This window comes from Coturnix japonica, chromosome 13, assembly GCF_001577835.2.
Source record: "Coturnix japonica isolate 7356 chromosome 13, Coturnix japonica 2.1, whole genome shotgun sequence".
Classification (NCBI taxonomy): domain Eukaryota; kingdom Metazoa; phylum Chordata; class Aves; order Galliformes; family Phasianidae; genus Coturnix; species Coturnix japonica.
In genome coordinates, this window is record NC_029528.1 from 13,945,580 (window position 1) to 13,967,642 (window position 22,063).

Sequence of the window (22,063 nt, forward strand, 5' to 3'; positions counted from 1 at the left end):
CAAAGCCATCAATGCATCTATTTTGGATATAGGAAAAAGCACAGCAGGTAGGCCAGAGTGCAGCAAGTACAGCTCTGATCTGGGTTAGTCCTGCATGGAGGGTTGGGTAACAGGGGCCTCTCAGCACAAAGGTGATTTGTGACGGGAGCACTAAGCATCAGTTTTTGCACCTGCAAAGTATTTTTTTCAGCTCCATAACAGTTCTAAAAGACCACGTTAGGTAAGGTAAGATAATACACACAACAGCTTCTCAACTTTTTATTGGTGTGGTGTGTTTTCTTTAATCCCCCTCTCAAGTCAAATTTCTGCCACAGCTCAGCACAAGGTGTTCTCAAGCTCAGTTATGTAGCAGCAACCTTAAAGCTCACATACGGATCTGAAGCCTTGCAGGCATAAATAATACAGAGTAAAGCAGGCGTTCCCTGGACTAAAGGAAATAAATCAGGAGTCCATACTATATTCTTAAATATGGTTTAATACTCTTCTCCATTTCTGTACATCACAACACCAAGATATCACTGCTTGGGATCTCTCTGCAGAGGCTATATAGTATGCGAAGGCTAGGATTTTTCACCCCCATTTAATGTGTTTGTATGTGTAAGTGTAATACATATCAGTATATATTGATATACACATCAATATATAATGCAATATATATCACTGAAGAGAACACATTGATTAAAGAAATACAAAAATTTGGCATCATTTCCAAACTTAAATAGTAAAAATAAAAACTACAAAAAGGAGCTGCATACCCTAATGTATCATGTGAAACAACAAGCAGTATATTCAAAAAATGGAAATTTACACCCAATTTTTCTGGTCTTGTCATGTCACATTAGACCCATTTACAATGGCAAAATCCAGAACATACTGCTGTGAAGGCCGCAGGTGAGCTCAAAGCTGGGTTTGTGCACACCTATGGCAGACCCAGTCACACCTTCCGAGAGAGATTCCAGCTTTGATGTGAAAACAACAGCAAAGCCATCTGCCAGCTTATAAACCAGGGTTACAAGTTATATTGCTCACAATGACAGTAATTTTGGACCTCAAAGAACAGTGTGGCAGAAGTTTAAGACGAGCTCCTCCTCCATTCAAGTGAAACAGGATTATTGGAAAAAAAATAAAATAAAATAGGCAGGTATGCAACTATAGCAACAGAAGCTGCTTTTGATTGATGCATTCAGAGTGATCCCAGCAAAGAACAGAACTGCCAGGCACGAAGGTGTCACAGTGCCCAGCAAAGAACCCAATAACCCCCAAAAGAAGCAAGACATTCATCATCTTGCACCAGTGCTAACTCCACCTGCAGGACCACCTGAAAAAATCCTTGGCCATTCCTACCAGATCAAAACGCATCCTATATAGTAGGCATGACAAGAAAAGCTTCGGAGTCTCGATGCAACCAGAATTTTTAACCCGTTAAGGGCTCATTAGAGTTCAGCATCAGATTTACAGGACACTTAAGAGCCACTACAGCGGAATTCCTTAGTGCTGGGAGATGGACGCCTTGGTGGGTTGTGCTGAAGCTCACCTCAACACCAAGCAGCCCAAATCACCAGCACTAAGGATTCAGCCAAGGACTCAGATTACTGATTATTTCTGGAAATCACCCGCTTCCATTGAAGAACTGTGGGTTCAATCAAATTCACATAATCAAGGAAACCTTACGCAGTCCTAAAGCAAAACCAAAATAAAATGATTGAGGAACAAAACAAAGTGTACCTTACTTCACTTAAATCATGTTTATTTTTGTCAACACTGGAAAAAAAAAATCCTGAAGGCTGCACTGCTCAAATCCAATTAAGCCCAAAGACCTCAGCAGCATTTTCATTGCAATCAGTGAAGTGCATTTTTCCTAGTCTGTAAGGGCAGTGCTTCTGCACGTAGGCAAAAGCACGTTTGGCTGGTAAGCCTCCCCAGACCATCTGAATTTGCAAGCCACACCTCATAAAGCTAGCACAGGTAAGTGCTTCCTCACTCTTTTGAAGAGAATGAATGGCTCCAATTTCATTACATTTCTTCTTCTGCAGTTTAAGCTGAGAATGCCATGTAAATGGGTCACGTTGCTGCAAAATGCAGCAATTGATTTCTCCAATCAAAGTAAGAAGAAACAAACCAGTAGGATCTTATTTCTATTAATTTTTTGAAGGAAGAGGTTTACAGCAGTTAATGCATCATGAAGGTTAAAAAAATCATTCTCATAAAATACAAGAGCAACCAATTTCACCATTGAGTAAAAGTAAAAATTGGGATTCTTTTTAAATTAGTCCGAAGTGGCATATAGGAACTTAGTAGTTTGCTGCTGTACTGACACTATGACAAATCAAAGTGTAGGGTTTTGCTTTTTTTAAATCCAATGCTTGTGAATCAAGTTCTGGAAATGTTCCAATTCTAAGGCAGGGATCTGTCGTGTTTTCCACCATGAGTTTGCTCCTTGGGTTGGATGCTGGAGGGGCGAGGCACGTTTTTGCCGGACCCAGGTCGACTACCTAGTAGTCATCAAGGTCAAAAAATTCATCGTCTCCTCCTTGGTATTCCATCCCCTGGAAGTCCACTCGGTACCGCAAGATACCTGGTAAAAACAACACACTTTAGCTTCTTCCAAACTCAAAGAGCTCGGACAGCACTGACAGGTTTATTCCCTCCCTGTACATCAAGTTTCTCACCTGAATTTGCAGAAGCTAACTTTGCATTTGTATAGCAAGATAGGTACAGGCTGGTGGCTGATAGCAGACACTACAGTAGTGCAAACGCCACGGCCACGTGTCACAGCTCAACATAATATACTGCCAAGAGAAATACCTACCTGCCTAGCACAGAGCAATTTCCTTATGGCAAAGCTGGTCCACTTCTAGGAGGACTGCACCTCCAAGAAGCACCAGATACAGCTCATCTGCCCTAACACGACTGCTTTGACTAAGGCCTAGCAGTTATGTTCAGAGAGCAACTTTTACAATGGAGCATTATCTGAACTAAACAGTATCCCACCATGCAAAGAGCCTGGATCTGACAAGACCAGAAGACTCCTACAGTTACAAACCCTCAGAAGGTTAGAAGCCTGCTGTTCCATACACAGCCAAACTCCTCAAGCTTATTTCCTCTGAGTGCTGTTCTTCAAACCCTTCAACCCCTGACTTTTGTCAGACTGAAGACTGTTAACTACCTGCACCTCCAACAGACTACAAGCTAAGCTTCTTGGTGAGTTTAAGAGATGGACTGAATGACTGCAGAACCTTTATTTCTCCATAAAGTTGGTCTAATAATACCTTCTTTTGAAAAGAAGCTTCAGACTGGAGGGCAAAATACAGATCAGTTTTGAGAGACAAGTAATATATCCATCTGCTTCAAAAATGAGACTTGTGTTTGTCACACACCGGTTCTACATAGTAGGGCATAGCGTTCCACAGTGCAGCTGTACATACAGATGGAAGCAGCTCACAGCCCTTCTGAAATTCAGCAGCTGGAAAGAAGGACCTCCCCGCACCCTGAAGGGCAAAACAATCTAAGGAATGGCTTGGAAGTGACAGCTGCCTAACATGTGCCATCATCTCACTGTTTGTGGAATGTACACTGGAGATCCCTGCTAAACACAGGTTTCTTAAACTGGTGTAATGATTATAAGAGTAGGACTCATCTCTTTAGTTCTCCATCTGTGCTGGAACCAAATTATCAGATCACCCACTACAGAAAAACAAAACACAGCAGCATTTTCCTTCTGCGGTTTACCTCCGATTCCTCCAAATCCTTTGACAAATTGGGATCCTTCCTGTGATTTGTCTGTAACAATTTCCAATGTTGCTCCAAATTTCTTGTAGTTGTTTGCAAACCACTCCAGAAGGGGCATACTTTCTATCAGTTCGTGTTCTTGGCCAGTCTATGCAGACATTTGGGGAGGAGAAAAGAATAATGTTATAGTCATTGCATATTAACTGCCAATAACACTCACGTTGCAAATTGTCTTTGCCTTCTACATCAGTGTCTCGTCTGTCTTCAGATGGACACATTAGCCCTTCATGCTCTACAGGTCAGAGCAGTATGACATTTGCCAGGGTCTCAGTAGTAGAGATTGCTGGCACAAGCACAAGACTCCTGGTGCTAAGAGATTAAATACTGACGGCTCTTGTTTTGGGCTTCCATACCACGGAAGTCAGTGAGGAAGTGTTTATTCTTCCACTCTGCTGTCACCTCATACTGCACTTAGTTTTCACTGTTTCTTTAGATTTACTTTGTACCCAGCAAACAGCTTATTGGCACTCATCTAACCAGGCACTGTTTACTCTGGGAAATACTGGTCTATGCAAATACAGAGGCAAAAAGCATAGTGTTGTAAGTAGAAGGTCAAGTGATTATTGGCATAGAAACACTACATCACTTCAGATAATAACGTAAACCTTCTGCACACAGAAGGAACAGGCAGTTACCCCCAAAAGGAGAAAAAGCAGCTAGGAATGGCTGTGCTGGAGGGTCCTAATGCAAGATAAAGATGACCACCATTTTTATATGGGACAGACTTTTGCCCAACTTGCACTGCTATCAAACAATACAGATCCACCTTCTTGAGGCTTTCCAGCCCGTAAAGGCATGAAACACATCGACAGTCAATGACAGATACATTTTTATATTGACTGAAGCAGTGAACAAAGAGCAGGGTGTAATATCTGGGACCTCGGACCATATGACACAGAGCAGCTACCAAACTCCTCTGATGAATGGGTTGATGGTGGTCAAAGACACTATCTTGCCTGTCACCTAACCTAATTTACACAGCCTCCGAACAAGCAGGATGAAAGACTAGACCGAAAAGCCCAAACCAGGGGTTATATTGAAGCTGAATTTGAGGAGCCACAGACTACCCTCCCCAGGTCTCCTCTGAGAGCATGAAAGGTCACCATCACACGCTTGTGACAAACTAAGTCAGACAATCAGTCTGACTTCACAGTACCACCTGCAAAGCCAAAGTACCTCTTTGTCTGTGAAGTGGGACTTATCCTTCTCTTGCTCTGGTGTCAAATACAGGATCTTCTCCTCTGAAAAGATAGAAAAAAAATAATAGGTTAGATGAGACTATCAGAAGCAGGTTGAAATCAGTAGGAGACCAGAAGAGCCACAACACAGAGGGCTGACACTGCCTTCCTTCCTAGCAGATGCTCTGTGAGAAGCTGAACAAGGTACACCAGTGTGTAAAGGGAAAAAAACCCACCCAACAGCCACAAAAATCTAATGGCCATAGAACTCAAGTCAGTCTCCCTTCTGTGATGCACTGGTATCAGTGCATTTATACTTACACAAGCGAAAGACAGACAATGGCAGTGTTATGACAAATTGTCACCCTAGCACTGCAATTCTTTTCTCCACAATGGAAGTTTGTTAGTTTTAGACTTATTCCCTAGAACAGCAGGGAAGCTGCAAGTTAGATTTGGGCCTACACAACATTCCCTTAACCTGTTTCTTAAGATCTACTTGAGGATATTCTCCAGCAAGGTCTACCCAAGTGAGGTGGGTACGCCATCCAGTCCCACAGAAGCACCACCTACCCTCTGTGCCTTGGCAGTGCAGAACGTATCTCATTATATCCAGATTTTCATAAACTATCAGTATTTCTACTGCTCCCATCTCCAATGCTTTTAGTGTATCTTCAACGCCAAAGCAGTACTTCCCCGTGTCTTGACTGATCTCATCGAAGTATCGTCCTGCAGCCAAGTAATACAAATAGATTGTCATGAACAAAGTTCACACCACATGGATTTTTAACAAGCCTGATCTGACTGCAAGAAGAAACAGAACTGCAACGCTGCTGTAGGAAAAACAGGTGTATGACAACTTAGCAGAGCATGCAACTCAGAAGATTCATCATCAGTAAATTAATTCTACCAAATCCTGCCCTGTCAGAAATCTCAATCCATTTGAAGGCTTACCTTAACTAAGGAACAGCCAATTGGACTGATCCACCAGCAAACACTACTTAGATGTGTTCTCTCTAGTGTAAGGTAGCTACTGTTATGTTACTACTGCTCTCTCATACTTTCAAATGAACAGCATCTCTCTGCTGACAGTCAGACAAGAGATCATTTCTACTGCCACCTTAAAAACAAATCTTAATTCTTATGCTGCAGATGCAAGCAATCTGAGGAAATGTTTTCTTCCCTCCCATCCCAACGTCACCAGAACGCTTGAAACTAAGGCAGCTGCTGATTAAATGATAGACAGGAGGTCAGGGGAGCCCCGGTGGGGAAAACAGCAACAAAGCAAACACTTCTTAAAGTGACATTAAATCCTGCAGCATTTAAGAAGGTGTCTGGAGAACAGAAAGCATCACACAATCTGTGCTTTCTTCAATTCAGGAAATGCATCCATTCAGCCAGGCCTAAAACAAGATCATTCAAAGTACATGTGGGTCAGGAAAACACTAAATACGTAGTCAGATACCTATTAGTTTTTTCTCTTGAATGAACTTCACATTGGAGAGGACCTCAGTTGACAATTCGATTGCTTGATTGAATCCATTTTCTCCTCCATAAGAAATGTCAACTAGTTTGAGCACTTTGGATTGCAACCGCTAAGCAAGAAAAAAAAAGAGACAAAAAGTATTAGACAGCTTTACCATAAATAGAACTACCTCATAACACCTCAAGAATAAATAGCTGGCAAGAGTCACATCATTAATTTATTTTGTTCACTTGTAAGCAGGGGTTGTTCTGAGTCAGAGGGACCTCAAAGCTTTCAGAGAAGAGGAAAATCATTTACGGCATCAAGATTACTTGTTTCTGGGCATGCATCTCACACCAGAGCTACTGTGATACCACCACGTTACTACCAACAACTTACACGCTTGAGCTTTACTCAGAGACGTCCACTCACCTGATCAAACATGTCAGATTGACTCAATTCAGTTTTGAAGTCGGCCGATCCAGCTAGAACGAGACCAGCCACGTTCACCTTGTCACCAGAAATGAAGAGCTGCACAGCCGTCTCTGCTACCTTCCTTACATAGTTGTGTCGTTTTTCCATTCGCAAACGAGCGAAACGCAAGGCAGACTGACCTCCTCTACCTACACAAGAGAACAGATGTGAGGTAGAAATTTAGAAGACTTTTCATTTCAGGAAGGCTGTTAGTACATGGTCCCCACTGGGCCCTGAATAAGTGAAGGCAAGGGCAGACGCAGCCTTCCGAATGAGTCTGCCACAAGCCGAGCTAGGGGCATTCAGTTGGAACAGAAAGCAAATGGAGTTATTTGTTCACAGAAAGATTTTTCTCCGTGCATCTCACAGCAGGTTTATTTATTTAAGTACAGATTGCAACTCTACAGAAACGTTGCACATCTGCACACTCTACATCCTGTACCTTCAGTAAAAGCTATTTTCACTGCCTCACATACCGTCCTCACTGACACACCATTACCCAGCGTTTCTGTAGCAGAGAATATGTCTGTCTCCATAGCTATGGGGTTGGACAATAAGCCAAGAGTAGCTAACAGACAATTCGCTAAATTCACTAGTGACTTAGTGCAATACAGCACAACATAACGGAGCTACAATTGGAGCCTCTGTGCTTCTTGCAAGGAACAGGCTTGTGCTTTTCATTGTTGCTTGAGATCCCCAAATGAAGTAAATGACCAGATGCATCAAAAAAATAACAAGTAGCCCTTTAAGGAGATCAGCTGCACATTACTGTGATTCATTAATTTTGACAGAAGGCTCAGACTAGAGGCTTCGCTGTCAGATTTCAAGGGAGCAAAGAACTGAGTTCAGCTGTACACATCCAGGCTAAGTCTCCTGCTTGTACCTTCACATCCCCCTCCCAACACATCGGTATTTAGCAGTTTAGAGGTGAACCAGTACATTACCATGCTTCTTTGGGAGATCCACAGTGAATTTGTGCAGGACTTCTCTTGTGTTTCCTTGAAGAGTTCCAAAGAGTGCACCACTACCATCTATTACAATAAAGCCAAACTTGCTGTCATCAGAAAGCAGCGCTGTGAGAGCCTGGAACAGAGAAGTGCTGTCACCATGAAGAAATGGTTTGCTGCAGATCCTGGCTCAAGATGACTCCCAGGCACAACGTACCTCAGCTCAATACACAGTTACTAAGATTTTTACAAAGAAATCAAAGGGTGGCAGATTCAGAAGCTGGAACTACTCCTGGCTACACCTCCAATGATGAAGGATACAGAAAGAAACTAACACTTATGCTTGATAACTGTTTTCACAGTGTTACCAGCTCATCATATGTGGTCACAATCAAGTGTAACAGCAAAGCCTTACTGTCTCATTTCTTGCTTAGCCCTCATTCTGCTGGTGTGGGACATCTGCGGTTACCTCAGCTCTTTTTGCAGTGGAATCTGTCACCTGCTGTTCCCTCTTAAGGCAACCCGAACTGGCAGACACAGCACACAACTCTATTTGTCCAAGAAGAACAGAATGGGAATCTTGTTTCTTATGTTATATCGAATGCTGACAGAAATACATTAGTCAGATGGAGAACTTGTGGAGTCCCAAATTGCTTTGTCACCAATTTAATAGAGAAAGAGTGATGGTGGTTTACTCCACTGGATCCCTAACTGCCTGCATGCCTGCCAGCTTGATCACTGGGCTGAGCAGCAAGAATAAAAACCAGTCATCTTTATCCAAAATCCACACAACCAAGTCTACGGGTTTCAGGCTTAAAAGAAACAGACACTAAGGTTTAATGGAATCTTCTGGCCAAAGTAAATATTCTGTATTAATTCCTCAGCAGAGGGATGAATGAGATGAGGAAGTGGCATATTACATTGCAATCTATTTAACTGGGACAGAGCCAAGCAAATCGTGTGACTGGAATGAACGCTCCAGCCAAGATATCAAAATAAGTCATTGTAAATCCTAGCCTTCAGAAACACATTAGGGTTCATATCCCTCTGGGGAAGTTACTTCAGTCTCACACAGGCAATAACATGTCTAGAGAAAATCTTATCAGATACCCTTGCCAGACAGCAAATGACTACGGTTCTGATATTCTCAATTCCCTCTTATTCTTAAAGTATCCAATGATCAGCAATTCCCCCAATTTCCTCTTCATTAGTTCTGTCAGCAATTCCACCACCCAACTTACCAAGTACAAAAAAGGAATACGTGCTTTAATTCCATTCCCTCAGCCTGGGAAGTCTCCTTTTCCCACTTCAGCCTAACACTGAAGTTCGTGCCCTTTTTTCCACTCCTTGACCTGTCCTCACTTCCCTATGACATCCACGTGCCCTGGCAGATGCCCTGTCTGGAGTTCCAGCCACACACCAGGAACCAGCAGGTTAAAAGCATGTCTTAACAACCAAATCCAACAACCACAGACAAATCTGAATTCCAATGCTAACATCATCTCACTGCTTGAGGTAGCACGCAGTGGGCTTTCACAGCTAAATCTGACTCCGCAGTGCAGACAATACCAAGTAAAAATAAAGCACATGCTCAAATAAGACACAGGAGAGCAAAGAGCCACCACAGAAAGATGCTGTTAGTAATCACGTCATCAGTAGTATCAATTATCAAAAATTCCTCTCAAGTTATTGGCACTCTCCTGCTGAGCAGTGCTACACACCAGCAAGAGCATTAACAGCTGCCTCCTGGGAACAGCCCGCTGGGCAGCAGCTACTTTTTAGTATTGAATCAGTGCCCTGAAGCAGGAGCTGTGGCCAAGACCAAATTAATCCCTTTCCTGATAGGGCAGAAGCAGCCTATCACCATCCACCCACTGCCAACAACTGCAAGGACAAATATCTCCCCTGGCTTTCTGCCCCTGACTCTCACCTACCTCCTGGTTTCTGTCACCTATGGGACACACAAGTTCGACTTGAGCCCATAAGAGCTGTACCCAGCTGCCACACCTCACAGGTCAAAGGTGGATCAGTTCACACATTATTTGTGTTGAACATCACGGGCATGAAGTGCCGTCACCTACTGAAGACTCTGAGACTGCCACTGCTAGAGCCAAAACATGCAGACACAAACGGACCTCACACAGTTAAAGCTACAGGAACCCACATTAATTTAAACATGCCTCAAACCATTCATTTGACTAAGATAAGTAGATGCGGGATGAAAATAATCCCACCTCACTCCTGATGCACATGCAGGTTTCTTCATCAGGGGTCTCAGGTAACACATCTATTATCAAGACTGGCAGCACTGAAGTTATCTTGGCATTACTTTAAGGCCTGACTTGGAATAAGATCTATGGGCCTCTAAGGTTTAAAAAAAAGACTGCTTCCAATTACAGTGAAGAGGTAATGTCTGCGGGTTACACAAACTCAGCAGCTGCTTAGTGGGACATAAAACCAGCTATAGCAAGAGGTGGACTCAGCTCTTCAGCTCCTTCCAGCAAATATCACACATTTCTCCATTTCAGCCAGTCACGAGACGTTCAGTGCCATCAGCAGCAGGACACCTTAATCAAAGGCAGCTGCTCTACAAACCATGGACTCACACACTGAGGATTGTTTGAGTGAATCTAGCAAAGCACTGACATCTTGTCCACTGGCTTTGCAGTAGACGAGAGGAAACTTCTTACCTCCGTGTGGAATTTGTTGTCGCACAAATACAAAGATGTATTGATTGGTTTGAAAGGTTCAAAGTCAATGTTGACTTTCTTCTCTTTTCCTTCTTCTGTCACAATTGTTCCACAGTAAACAACCAGACCATTTGGAGGTACTGCACAGAATATAACACCATTTTAGTTTAAAAGCAAGGGCCACTTTACTACCCATTTCCAAGGGCTACCCCTAAAGCCATCACCCAGCAGATCCAGAATACCAAAGCAGAACAGCAGCACAGGCTAACAGATCTGATTAGCAGAATTCTGCTTACGTATACAGGAACTTAAGACAGCTTCCAAGTGGGGGAAGTTTGCCAGCAGCCACAGACGCTAGGAGTTACCTTTGTTATAGAGTTTGAGTCTTTGCTGTACAGATGTAATGGCTCCCAGTACTGAAAGGCGATTCACTCGGGATTTAATGTTGGAGGCAGTGCCGAACTCATCCGCTAACATTTTTGCCACTCGTGATATCTGGTCTTTGGGGGGAATGATCAACGATATCATGCTGGTACCATTGCTGAAAAAGGAAAAAGACAGTTTGTGAGCAGCCACCAGCCAAAGAACCATTGTGCATTCATACCACATTCCACGCCAACAATTGTCTCCTCCCTCCTCCCGTGGCTTCCCCAGAATCAGAGGATGCTTCAACCCATTGCTAACAGGGCAGTTCATCTTCTGCTGGACAACTGTGAGAGGGAAAAGAAAATATAACAGGCTATTCAAAAGACTTGTCTCCATAACCAAGAATTCATGTTAGCCACTTACAGTCAAGTCCTCCAAAAGGTGCTTGTTTAACCTGGCATATGACTTGAGGAGAACAGAACTTCAGCTGAGGGCTGCTTGCAGTTATTTAAAACAATGCAGCCACATACTTTAAGGACATTTTGAAGCCCATTCCATTTGTTCTCAGACAGCTGGAGCACAAACCAGTCCAAGAGTTGCTTGAACACATTGTTCTCCTCAGATTAACGCAAAAAAACTGAACTGGAAGGTCATTTTGTTGCAGTCGTTCTTTTCTACTTCCCTGCTAACACTGCACCTCCAAGGGAAGCCCCCTGCTTTAAATAACAGTGTACTTAAGAACAGCACTGCTGGCTCAGAAGCACCAGCCCCAGGCACAGAGTCAGGAGATAAGACCCCACAAATCACAGAGCTGGCTTAAGCTAAATGGAAAAAAAAGATTGATATTTGTTTCTCTCATGGCTTTGGGACGGAACCTGCAGAGGTTTTATTTCCAAAAGCAGCACTGTGGTTCATTTCCACCCAAAGCCAAAATGAAAAGGAGGGACATTCCTGTCTGCCTTCCAGCAGGTACCTCCCATTCGCCACTGAAGTATCCCAGATGTCTGAAGTGCTGCTTCTGCACCATCTCAAATTCAGCCCAAGCTTCATACTTCACATTTAGACTAATGTCATAAAAATCAAACACCTACCACGTCCTGTAGGCTTCTCAAGAGCAAAAGCTGCACTCATTGTGAACCGGATCACCAACAGTGATCAGCATTTCTCAGCCACGAGAAAAACCAAAATACCTTCTGCTCTTTGGGATTTTCTTTCTATTAGGACAAGGAGCTGCAATGCTGTAACACAGCCCCTACATGAAGTGTTTGGGCTACAGAGGCAGCAGGGAAGCGCTTTAGGAAGCCTCACTTCATTGGCCTCTTTACAGAAGTTGCACAGCTCTCCCAAAGACCTTCAATTCAGGCCAACTTGAATCAGATGCTGGTAGGTCAAGTAAGTCTCTGACCTTAAAGACAACTAATTGGGTTTAATATCCAAGATCCTCATACACACTAATCAAGAAAGTCGTAAAGAGACACTCGCATGCATTATTCCCAGGAGGAGCTCTGTGCTGCCTAACAGCTATCGCAGACTTCCAGGTCATGCCAGCCAAGAATACTGCATGTAGCACTCAATTAAAGCAGCTCGCTCCCTGGTGAATGGCACACGCCTTGGGGACACCTAACGGCCTCCCTCTCCCAGCAGGCTCCTTTGAGTGAGGCCTATCTGAGAAAAGTAGAGTCACTTTCCTTCTAAGTAACACTCTTGAAGCAAGCTCATTTCTTCCTCTGAGAGCAGAGATGAGGAAGCTCAGCTCCGGCACAGATTTATATCCAAAAGCACCTTCCATCATCAACTTCAAGTGCAGTTCTCAGGTTTGACGTGCCTTCATCACTATTTACTCAGCCAAAGCTATTCCAGGCAGTCACTGCTGCAGTGCCCCATAGAGCAGTGGGTGCTCAGCTCCCAGCACTGCCACCCACATCCCCACACTCTGAGGGGCAGCCCCAGCCAGTACACATCACAGCCAGCCTGCCCAGCTCATTAGAGGTAACAGCACCCACTGCTGCCTGCTCAGCTCCCCCTTCTTTACATGTGGGCATGGTTGAGATCTGACCCCTACTTGAGAGCACGTCCCTGGACCAGTGGGACATCAGCTGAAGCAGATCTGCACACAGGTGATGAAGATTGGTGCAGAGCTGCCTTGTTCATCACAGAGACCACATTCACCTGCCATAGAAATGGCTTTCCTCCTCCAAAGGAAGCTTGTACCTGCACGTGACCTTCCTGCAGGACAGCCAGGTCTGAAAATCTGCAGCTCCACCTCGTAAAAGTGCCTCAGAGACAAAATGCAGCAAAGAAATTCTAAGAAAACACTGGTTCAAAAACGCTTGGGGGATGGAAGTACTCTGCATCTCTGCATAGCGATACAGCCTCTGGGTTTCCTATTGGTCTTTGCAGCCAATGCCTCAGCAAAATGACAGGTACTTCTGTACCTCCCATGCCTCGTCCTCCTCCACAGCTGCTGAAGGAGTTTGAGTACATTCACTCTAGGAACACTGTATGGGAATCGTGCTGGTGCAGCCTCTGTGAGCAGCACTCTTTGAAACCAATGGGTTTTGCTACCCAGGAGCACATGGGTCATTTGTGCCTGGCAGGCTGCTGCCAACCGCGATTCACACAGCAAGCACAGCGCCAGGCAGAACTTCATTACTGAGCTCTTAGAGAGAACAATTAAATAATCAATCTGGATTAAGGGAAGCACTCACTTGCAGCTAGGGATCAAACACACAGCGAGCCGACTGCGCCCCACATCACCCCCAGTTTTCCCCCAGGGAGGGACCCGGGTCATTGCCCATTACGATCTGCTCAGCACTGCCAAGAGGTTCTCCCCCCTGGTTCCAGTGCACCCAAGATAAATTCTGCTCCATCAGCTGGAAGCTAATGCTTGCAGACTGAACTGCGCCAGGAAGTTTTAAGCAGCTTCAGACAGTGGCTGTCTCTATTCCGGGCTCAGAGCGCCAGCACAGCAGCCAAATAGCTGCCACTGCAATGTAAGGATGTGTACCGAGATCCAAAATGCTGAGATGTTTGCTTTGTAAGAAACTGGCATCCTTGTCTGCAGGACAGCACAAAATGTGCCACCGCTCATAGAACTACAGAGGAGAAAACAATGGGAAGCAATGAGGGCACCTGCAAAGAAACTGGGAGGGTGAGGGCAATTAAGTGCCAACCTCTGGAAAAGTGGAAACACTTCACTGCTGGGTGCTATGGTTACTAAGCACACTGTGCCAGCCCTGCCAGGAATGGGCAATTAGCTCAGATTTAGCATGGCCTGGAGTTAGTGGGTATCTCCAGCCCTGATCCAGGCTCTGGATTTACCCCTACCATCCCAGAGAACCTCCAGCTTCACCCCTAAAACCCACCAGAGCTGTGTGGGAGAGGGAACTACAAACACCAGCAACTGATCACAGCGAGCAGCAGTGTGTGAGGTGTGAATCCATTCTGGTCTTGTCCAGAACCAAAGGGACAAGTTCTGCTGGTGCTCCTTTAAAGGGGTACCTTGGCCTCCAGAAGGTTTTTAGTGTGACATCTTCTTACACTTCCTAAGATGCACCATCCCACCGTGCCTCATAACAGCTGTAGGATCTAAAAGCACGACACGCTGGGCTCTTCAGAAGCAAAGCAGAGACTTCAGACAGTGCTTCACCCAGTTGGTCAGCAATGCTGAGCCCCCGGCCATAGCCGGCCTCAGGAGTGGTGCTGTGTCTGCACTTCTGAGTTTAACACGAAGAAACCACCCTGACAGAACACAATTCACACAGCAAGCAGTGCATCACATCTGAAACAAGCAGCCAAACGCATCCCATGGATAGGTGTCATTACAGCTGAGCCTCCTGCTCCGGGCAGCCATCTCCATCTGCAGGAGTTCAGCTTTGCTGCTCAGACCAAAGAGCTCCAGCTGACACAGCAGAGACAGGCCCAGTAACCTGAAGGCAATGCCCACGTGAAGCACCAATGCAGCACCAACGTGTCCCCTTGGCTCAGCTGTCCCCCCCTCTCCTCCCGAGGAGCAGCCGACCTCCTGGGACATGGGACAGCACTCATGTAACAGCCATGCAATATAAATAGCAGCTCCTGGCCCACCCCACGGCATCAGAGACTTGACCAACAACAGCTGAGCTGTGCTTCTTCCACAATGAAGCAGTTTACACTAATAGCACACTGCATAACATGGAGACACAGAGGCAAGGGAGGTCAGCCGTTCTCTGTGACTCGAGATGAGCTTATTTTTACAAGGCAGCAGCTTACAAATGCCTTGCTTTACTTGGGAACCAAGGGAGCAGCACAAGGCCTACATGCAACCACCAGACGCCGGCAGAAGCGTGAAGCAGCTTTCAGATAACGTGCCCTTGCTCAGCAATGTAAAAGAACAGCTGAGGACTTTTGTTTTTGATCCAGAGATGTTGAATGAAAGGCTATAAAAAGTAAATGTCCTTTGGTACAAGCAAGTATGAAATTGCTGGTTTAGACTCACACACAGAACACAGGCCACCAGACACTCCCTATTCATATAAGGCTGGGTGTAACAGCACTGACCTTGCCTAAGGGAAGTTCTACATTACACTCTCACAGATCATGAGTTATGGCTGGGAAGTGCACAGACAGGTCTTAGATGTGCCCTTTGAAGACTTTATGTCCACAAAGCCTCCTTCAAATAGGAAGTGGTATAAGTTCACTTGAGATGCCAAACCCACACAGATGACTGCAGATGCAAAAGCAATGCAGCTTTTCCTAGAAATCCTGTGAGCCAACGAGTATCATCTCAGAAGGAGAGAAGAAGCAGAAGATGAGGAGGAGAGCAGGCACAGGGGAGGGATTGTGGAGCTGGGAGACCAAACCATTCTTTCCTCAAGAGCACTTTTCAGTGTTAAGCTTTAAGTGGAGAAAGGGAAGCCCTTCAAGTCCAGGAAGCCAAGTGGTTAATTCCACAGTCAGTTCTGGAAACCACCTCTGCCCTGGACAGAAGGACATCCCTTAGCTGCACAGCACAAGGACATGCAGTTATTGCTGCCTCAGTCCACACAGCACCACGCTCTCATGCTGTAACCTTGACCCAGAGCCCTAGACAGGAATCTTCTATCCCATCTGCCAGAAGGTCCCATGTTACAGGAAGATGATATACAAAGCATTCTGTGTAACCAGAAACAACTTCAAGGCAGGCATTAGGAGTGCCCTGAGGAGATACTCTGTCCTCTCAGCCTAACCCACTGACCTCCTCAAAGAGGAAGCGAGGAAAAGCCCCCAGGTGCCATGCAAGCTGAGTGAGGGCTATGGAGCTCAGCAGCACGCCAGCACCCACCCTGGACATGGAGTGAGCTCCAGCAGCAGGGGAGAGCTTCCCACAGGGAGGCAGTAGGTGGCTGCTCCTGCCCAGGAGCAGAGGCAAAGCTACAAGCACATGCCAAGGGCTGGTAAGGTGGTGCAGCCCCCCCAGCAGACACCGGACCACAGCCAGCACCTGCCTCCTGAGCTCAGCACACACCGATCCCCGGGGACAGAAGGGCAGCAACAGAAGAACTGGGTCACTGACTTCTTCACACGGCAGGACTCGGCCAGGTATCACTTGTCTGAAGGTAGCAGGTAACTGAGTCCTTGCCCATGGGCCCAGCACACATTGCTGTCAGAGCTCAGCACAAGCAGCACCCTGACCTCCTGCTCCAAGATCTACCTCAGCTACAAGCAGCTCCTGTGCTTGGGCTGCTGCTGTGGCAACAGTGTGGGTCCCATGTGGGTCCTGGGGCTCCAGGAGGGAACCAGCCTTCATCCCACATCACTGGGGCACGTCTGATCAGCACCAGCAGATACTGTGCACCCCATGGGGAAGGTGAAGCAACACCACATTGAAATCCTTGGATCAAAGGCAACACACGACACAAAGATAATTGCATAGCCACGTTCTGAATAGGCCTCACTGGCTGCATCTGACCTAATGCAGAAAGCCCGGACTTCCAATTACCAGTAAGTGGAACAGACATTTCTGCACTTCAGACACTTGTGACTCACTGGCAGGCCTGGTTCTGACACAGCTCCCCTGCTCTCCCTCCAATTATTAATGCTCCAAGTTTTAAAGACTTGTTGCATTATGCTAATGGGCCAGTTGGGTACAAGATGTACACTGAGGGACTGAAGCACAAATCCAGATTTGCTCGTTAAGATGTTAATGCCTCAGAGCTGCATGGGAATATGAAGCCAACAGGGGAAAGAAAGAACCGTTGCCACAAAGCCAAAAAAGACTGTCCTCTTTCGAGGTGTTCATTCCCATCTCCTACCACGTCATTTGTCTTCAGCACTCAGGGTCTCATTCATTAGCTCTTTGTGAATGATGATCTGTGCATGAATCATGCTGTTCAGCAATGATTCACGTGGTTGTAAAGGAGGGTATTGGGCTACCAAACTACCAAAGGCTATAAAACACTGACTGCAGCTCGTCTGACACGTAACAGTTCTCCCAGAGCAGGTAATTTCGTGCCACCTGCTAGAACGTATTCTCAAAACAGCACCTAATTGTTGCTATAATTCAAAAGGAACAGGTAGAGCAGGCAGGTGAGAAGGCCCAGGAAGTGCTGCACGCCAATGACACGCAGGCAGGGCATCAGCAGCTCTTCTGACATGGGGGCTGCCCCTCCTGTCTGCCACAGACCAGCCATAGTTGACACAGATCCAGCCACCCCCAAATACAAGCCCTGAAGTGTGTACACAGCTTGTCCCCATTGCAGGGCAGACCTCAGCAGGCAGCCACAACGTGCAAGACAACAACCAGCCCTCACTTACCCCCCTGCCATGGGCTACTTCCACACCAGCTTCTCTGCTGCTCCTCCTCATGCTACTGAGAGCAAAAGGCAGTATTAATATTCTGACTTTCCAACAGAAACATGCCCTTCTTTGGAAAAGGCCCTGAAGACAACTGGACTGAGAAAGCACTTTAGCTCGGATACGAACTTAAATCATAACCTCTTCCCTAAACACTCTTTAACACGCTTTAATGATGGCTCATAAAGCCCAAGCACAGAACTCGCTATCAGCAAAGATAAACCCCGTGTGCCACACCACCCATCCAGTCCTTTCCTCACATACCCCTCTCACATTCCCCACACAAGTGAAAGCTGCTGGAAACACCTGCAGTTCACAAGTCTTTGGGCTTTGAGGTGACCAAAGGCAAGGCCCACTGTGCTGACAGCAGAACAGACCACAACGTGTCATGTTCTCCAGGGCCATTGCATTGTCTCAGCCCTGCCAGCCTGAGTAACACCAGCACAAGGTGCAGAGATGCACAGCCCACCACCCACCTCCACACAAGCAGATTCCCATCACTATCGCTCATGGCTGGAAGCAGCAGCAGACCAAAGCCAATTCCAAAGGTGGGCCCTTCCACCAGGACCAACAAGGCTCCAGATGGGCTGAGGGGATGCCCAGATGCTATTGCAGCTTTCTGCACCACACCACGGGTCAGCTTGTAGAACAATCAGACATTTCATTTTGCAGGAATTCCTGTACATTTTCACACCTCTCTTTACTGGTTGCTTTTTATTTCCCTCCCATTTGGTTTCTCCCATAGAGCAGATGGAAGTTTCAACTCGACAAAATCCAAGCCCTAGTCAGGAACAGCCTCATTTCACTTCCCTGTGGCTCCAGAGACACCACGACTGCCCTCTTCTCTTGCTGTTTCTCCATTTTCCTGCCTTACTGCACTTGGAGAAGTTTTTCAAACCTTATTCGAGTGCGACATCTCAGGCTTAAGCCTGAAAGGAGACTGCTGGTCGCTGCTGCTACTTGATTCTGCCAAGCATTTACAGCTTACATGAGCAGAAAAACTGAACTCAGCCCTGCTAACCATTCTGAACCATGGAAGAACAAAGAGTGATTGTCAGTTTAATACTGACACTGGAAAACTGTGTGAAGCAATAACAGAAAAGCCCTGAGAAACAGGGTAAGGAAAAACACAGCAGCGAACTCCACTTCTGCTCAAGCTGCTGCAACATCCAAGTGCAGAAACAGCTGCAGCTACCGGGGGGGCACGGCCTTTCACTGCAACTGTGTGTTACACAAACCAACTGTGGACTGCTGGCTGCTCAAAGCTGAACGCTGCTGTAAGGGAGAAGCTGAGCTGCTGGATGAGAATCTGAGCAGCTCGAGCTACCAGAGAGAAGGGCTGAACTTCTCACAAGGGCAGAACTTGCTCATCACTGGCCTCACACCCTCATCTGCTCCTGGCTGGAATGATTAATAGCCTGAAGCACAGAACTCAGGCCCCACCTGCCCCCTCTCACACACATTCTGCAGACACCAGCTACTCCCTTTCCCTTATCACAATATCAGAAAGACCAACTCATTAACTTTGCACAGGGGCAGACAGTTCGCAGCTCTGCTTTGGAGGAGCACACAGAGACAACAGACACTTCTGTTTTCAGGAGCGAGACACTAAATTCATCTCCTTCTACCCCCTGCAAGCAGAGAGAGGGGCTTGGGGGTAGGTTTGGAGGAGTGCTGGGTTTTGTGTTTGGTTTTGCCAGGCTGTTGCTAACCAGAGATCATTGGTAACAGCAGCTCTCCAGAGAAGAGCACAGCTTGAAAAAGGTAACAAGACATTCTTGCTAGGATGCTCCCTTAATATTCAAGCAGCAGCTTTCCCCTCACTGCCCTCCAGCTGATGAGCTTCTGGTAAAGCTGAAGCTCTAATCTTCTCTCCTCATTTTCTGGCCACACGCTGCCACTTACCTCATTTATCCCAGGCATGATAAAAGCATTTCCTTGTTCTTGTGCTTCCTTAACATTCTGGGAATACTCCACAAATTTTATTGAGGTTTTATAGAAATGGCTGGAAAACAGCAGAAGTGCCCAGCTGTCACACACAGCCTGAATGCCCAGCTCCAGCTTCCTCTATTTCCCGTCCTTTGATCCACTGCAGGAACAACCAGTGCATGAAACTGGGACACGACTGCTGGGTCACTATTAGGAGTACATGAGTAAAGGAAGGTGGAGACACCAAGGAGTCCTGGCTTCCACGCCGTCCTATTTAAAGGCTTTGCCCCCTAACCCACCCCAGAACAGGTCTTCCTACTTGGCAGGAAGAGGAAGCGACTCTCCCAAAGGCAGGAAAAGCCTGTTTCACTGGCTCACACCTCTAGTGCCAGTGAACCTAATGCTTCTGGGTAGCAGCTACAGCATCTCTTCCCCTTACTGGACCCAAAGACAGAAGGATAATTTCAGCTGGGACTCCCTGAAAGCAGAACATGCATTTACATGTAACTGGCATAATCCTGCTTACAGCAAGGACTGCTGGCATCAGCAGCCTTAGCCAGGTGGTTTAGCAGCTAACACACACAACAAACAAGAGTATCACAACATCTAGTAGATATGCCGGACCAGGGGGCTCACCTAAAAGTCCTACATGCATTTTATTGCACTTGCTTCATCTTGAACATGAAGTTCAGGTGTGCCAGGGAACACAGATGGGTGGGGGAGGACAAATGGGCAGCTGCCCCAGACCCAGGGGATCCCCCACACCCCAACCTCACTTTATTTCCAAGACTTCTCAGTTCTAACCTGGGCTTCTTCAACATCCACCTATTCCCAATGATGAGAAAAGAAAGAGCTGCTGTTCAATGCAGACATGCTTTCATTGCAGTTAAAATCAGAAAGAGAACACTTCCCAGACACAGCCCAGCCTCCCTCAGCACTATACAGGGAGCAGAAGGGTCTTCACGTTCTATAACAGATGCCTGTAGCTGCCTGAGCCCCCCCAGCTCCACAGCAAGAGCCGTCCTCCTATGACACCCTTGCCAGCACAACACGTGCTGTCAGCAATGCATGAAGGCACAGCTGAGTGATCAGCTCAGGCAGCCAAAGGCAGCTCTGAAGGAGACAAGGACAGCCCCGGCTCCACATTCCCCTCTCCCACACCCCAACCCTTACATGGCTACATCACAAATTAGATTAAAAACACAAACTCAAGGAGATCTGGCTCCGGTTCTCCTCTCCTTTCCCTCTTCCCTGTCTGAGCTCCCAGCTGGATGGCTCCCCGGCCCACTCCACCAGCACTAACAGGGACATTTTGGCCTGGAGCTGCTCAAAGAGCCACCAACAGGAGGGTGCACTGAGCAGGATGGCAGCAGCACCTCCATTGCTTTAACACCATTTAGAGCAGCCTATGGAACTGCAGCCATAAAGCTGGCTAAGGAGCTGCCCTTCATTTTTACTTTACTGAAGCATATACTTTTCTCGATGCCTACAGCTCCTGCAATAAGCCTGAGCAATCCCTGACCCACACAGACAGGCCTGTACCCCCCTCTGACATGGGGGGAGGAGGAACACCATAGGAACAGCCCACACTTTTACTTCAGCTGAAAGAATTACATTAAAGCTCAAGGCCAACATTCCACTTTCATACGGAAGGAGAATGGGATCGAACAGCCCGAACAACCCGGCGGAACGTGGGCGAGAGCAGAGCGCCAACAAAGAGCGGCCGCCCGCCCCGTGAGGCCGCGGGGCCCTTCCGCCTCACCCGGACACACCGCTCCCGTTGGCGGCTGCGCTGCGGGGCCTCAACCCGCTTTATCCACCCGGCCACCTGCCGGCAGCACCGGGGGGGACATGAGGCCTCACTAGTGCCCGGTACGGCCGTTCATAGCGCCCGGCAGCGGGGCTGGGAGCAGCACTGTGTGCTAAGGGCTGTAGGGTTGAGGGCCCGGCCCCCCTCTCTCACCCTCGTGCCGCCTCCAGACTCTTGATGAGCTTCTTGATCTTCCAGATCTCCACGTTGCGGTCGGCAGCGCTGGGATCGTCCGCCATCTTCTCCCTCCTCCTCCTCCTCCTCCGGTTGTGGCGGCCTGTAGCGGCACATCACACACACACACATATATATATTAATCCCGGCTCGGCCCATCCCGGCTCGTTCCCATCCCGTTCCGTTCTGTCCCCGCTCTCACCTCAGTCCCGCTCCGTCCCGGCGTTGCTGCTGTTGGCGCTGACGTCGCTCTGCCGCTCGCGCTCCCCCTCACCGCGCTGCATGTGTTGCAATCGGCTTCACATGGGGACTGTGACATCACTTCCGGGGGAACCGCCCACCCCATCCACCCCGCGCGGGAGCGGAGCGACACGCTATTGGATGACGGGAGGGAACGCGCGGGGGGTTGTGGGATGTGTAGTTTGCAAGGT

At 47.1% G+C, this 22,063-nt stretch overlaps 1 protein-coding gene across 1 annotated transcript; it reads right to left on the minus strand.

Annotated features, from left to right (window-relative positions):
• Positions 1-455: 455 nt before the first annotated feature.
• Positions 456-21,968, minus strand: ETF1 (eukaryotic translation termination factor 1). Its single transcript, XM_015876198.1, has 11 exons — positions 21,835-21,968; positions 21,612-21,735; positions 10,906-11,081; positions 10,541-10,680; positions 7,848-7,986; positions 6,862-7,052; positions 6,430-6,559; positions 5,538-5,693; positions 4,966-5,030; positions 3,730-3,877; positions 456-2,575 (listed from the first exon to the last, which is right to left on the minus strand). Exons 2-11 carry the CDS (start codon positions 21,695-21,697, stop codon positions 2,493-2,495), a joined length of 1,314 nt encoding a protein of 437 aa, XP_015731684.1. The 5' UTR covers positions 21,698-21,735; positions 21,835-21,968; the 3' UTR covers positions 456-2,492.
• Between the last annotated feature and the right edge of the window lie 95 nt (positions 21,969-22,063).

Bases quoted from the DNA above. Each gene is read 5' to 3' on its own strand.
- ETF1 (XM_015876198.1), bottom strand. From the start codon at position 21,697: ATGGCGGACGATCCCAGCGCTGCCGACCGCAACGTGGAGATCTGGAAG. The intron at 6,560-6,861 runs GTGAGTGGACGT...TTTCTTGCTTAG, and splicing joins AATCTGACATGTTTGATCAG to CGGTTGCAATCCAAAGTGCT. The intron at 5,031-5,537 runs GTAGGTGGTGCT...CTATCTTTTCAG, and splicing joins GCACTGCCAAGGCACAGAGG to AGGAGAAGATCCTGTATTTG.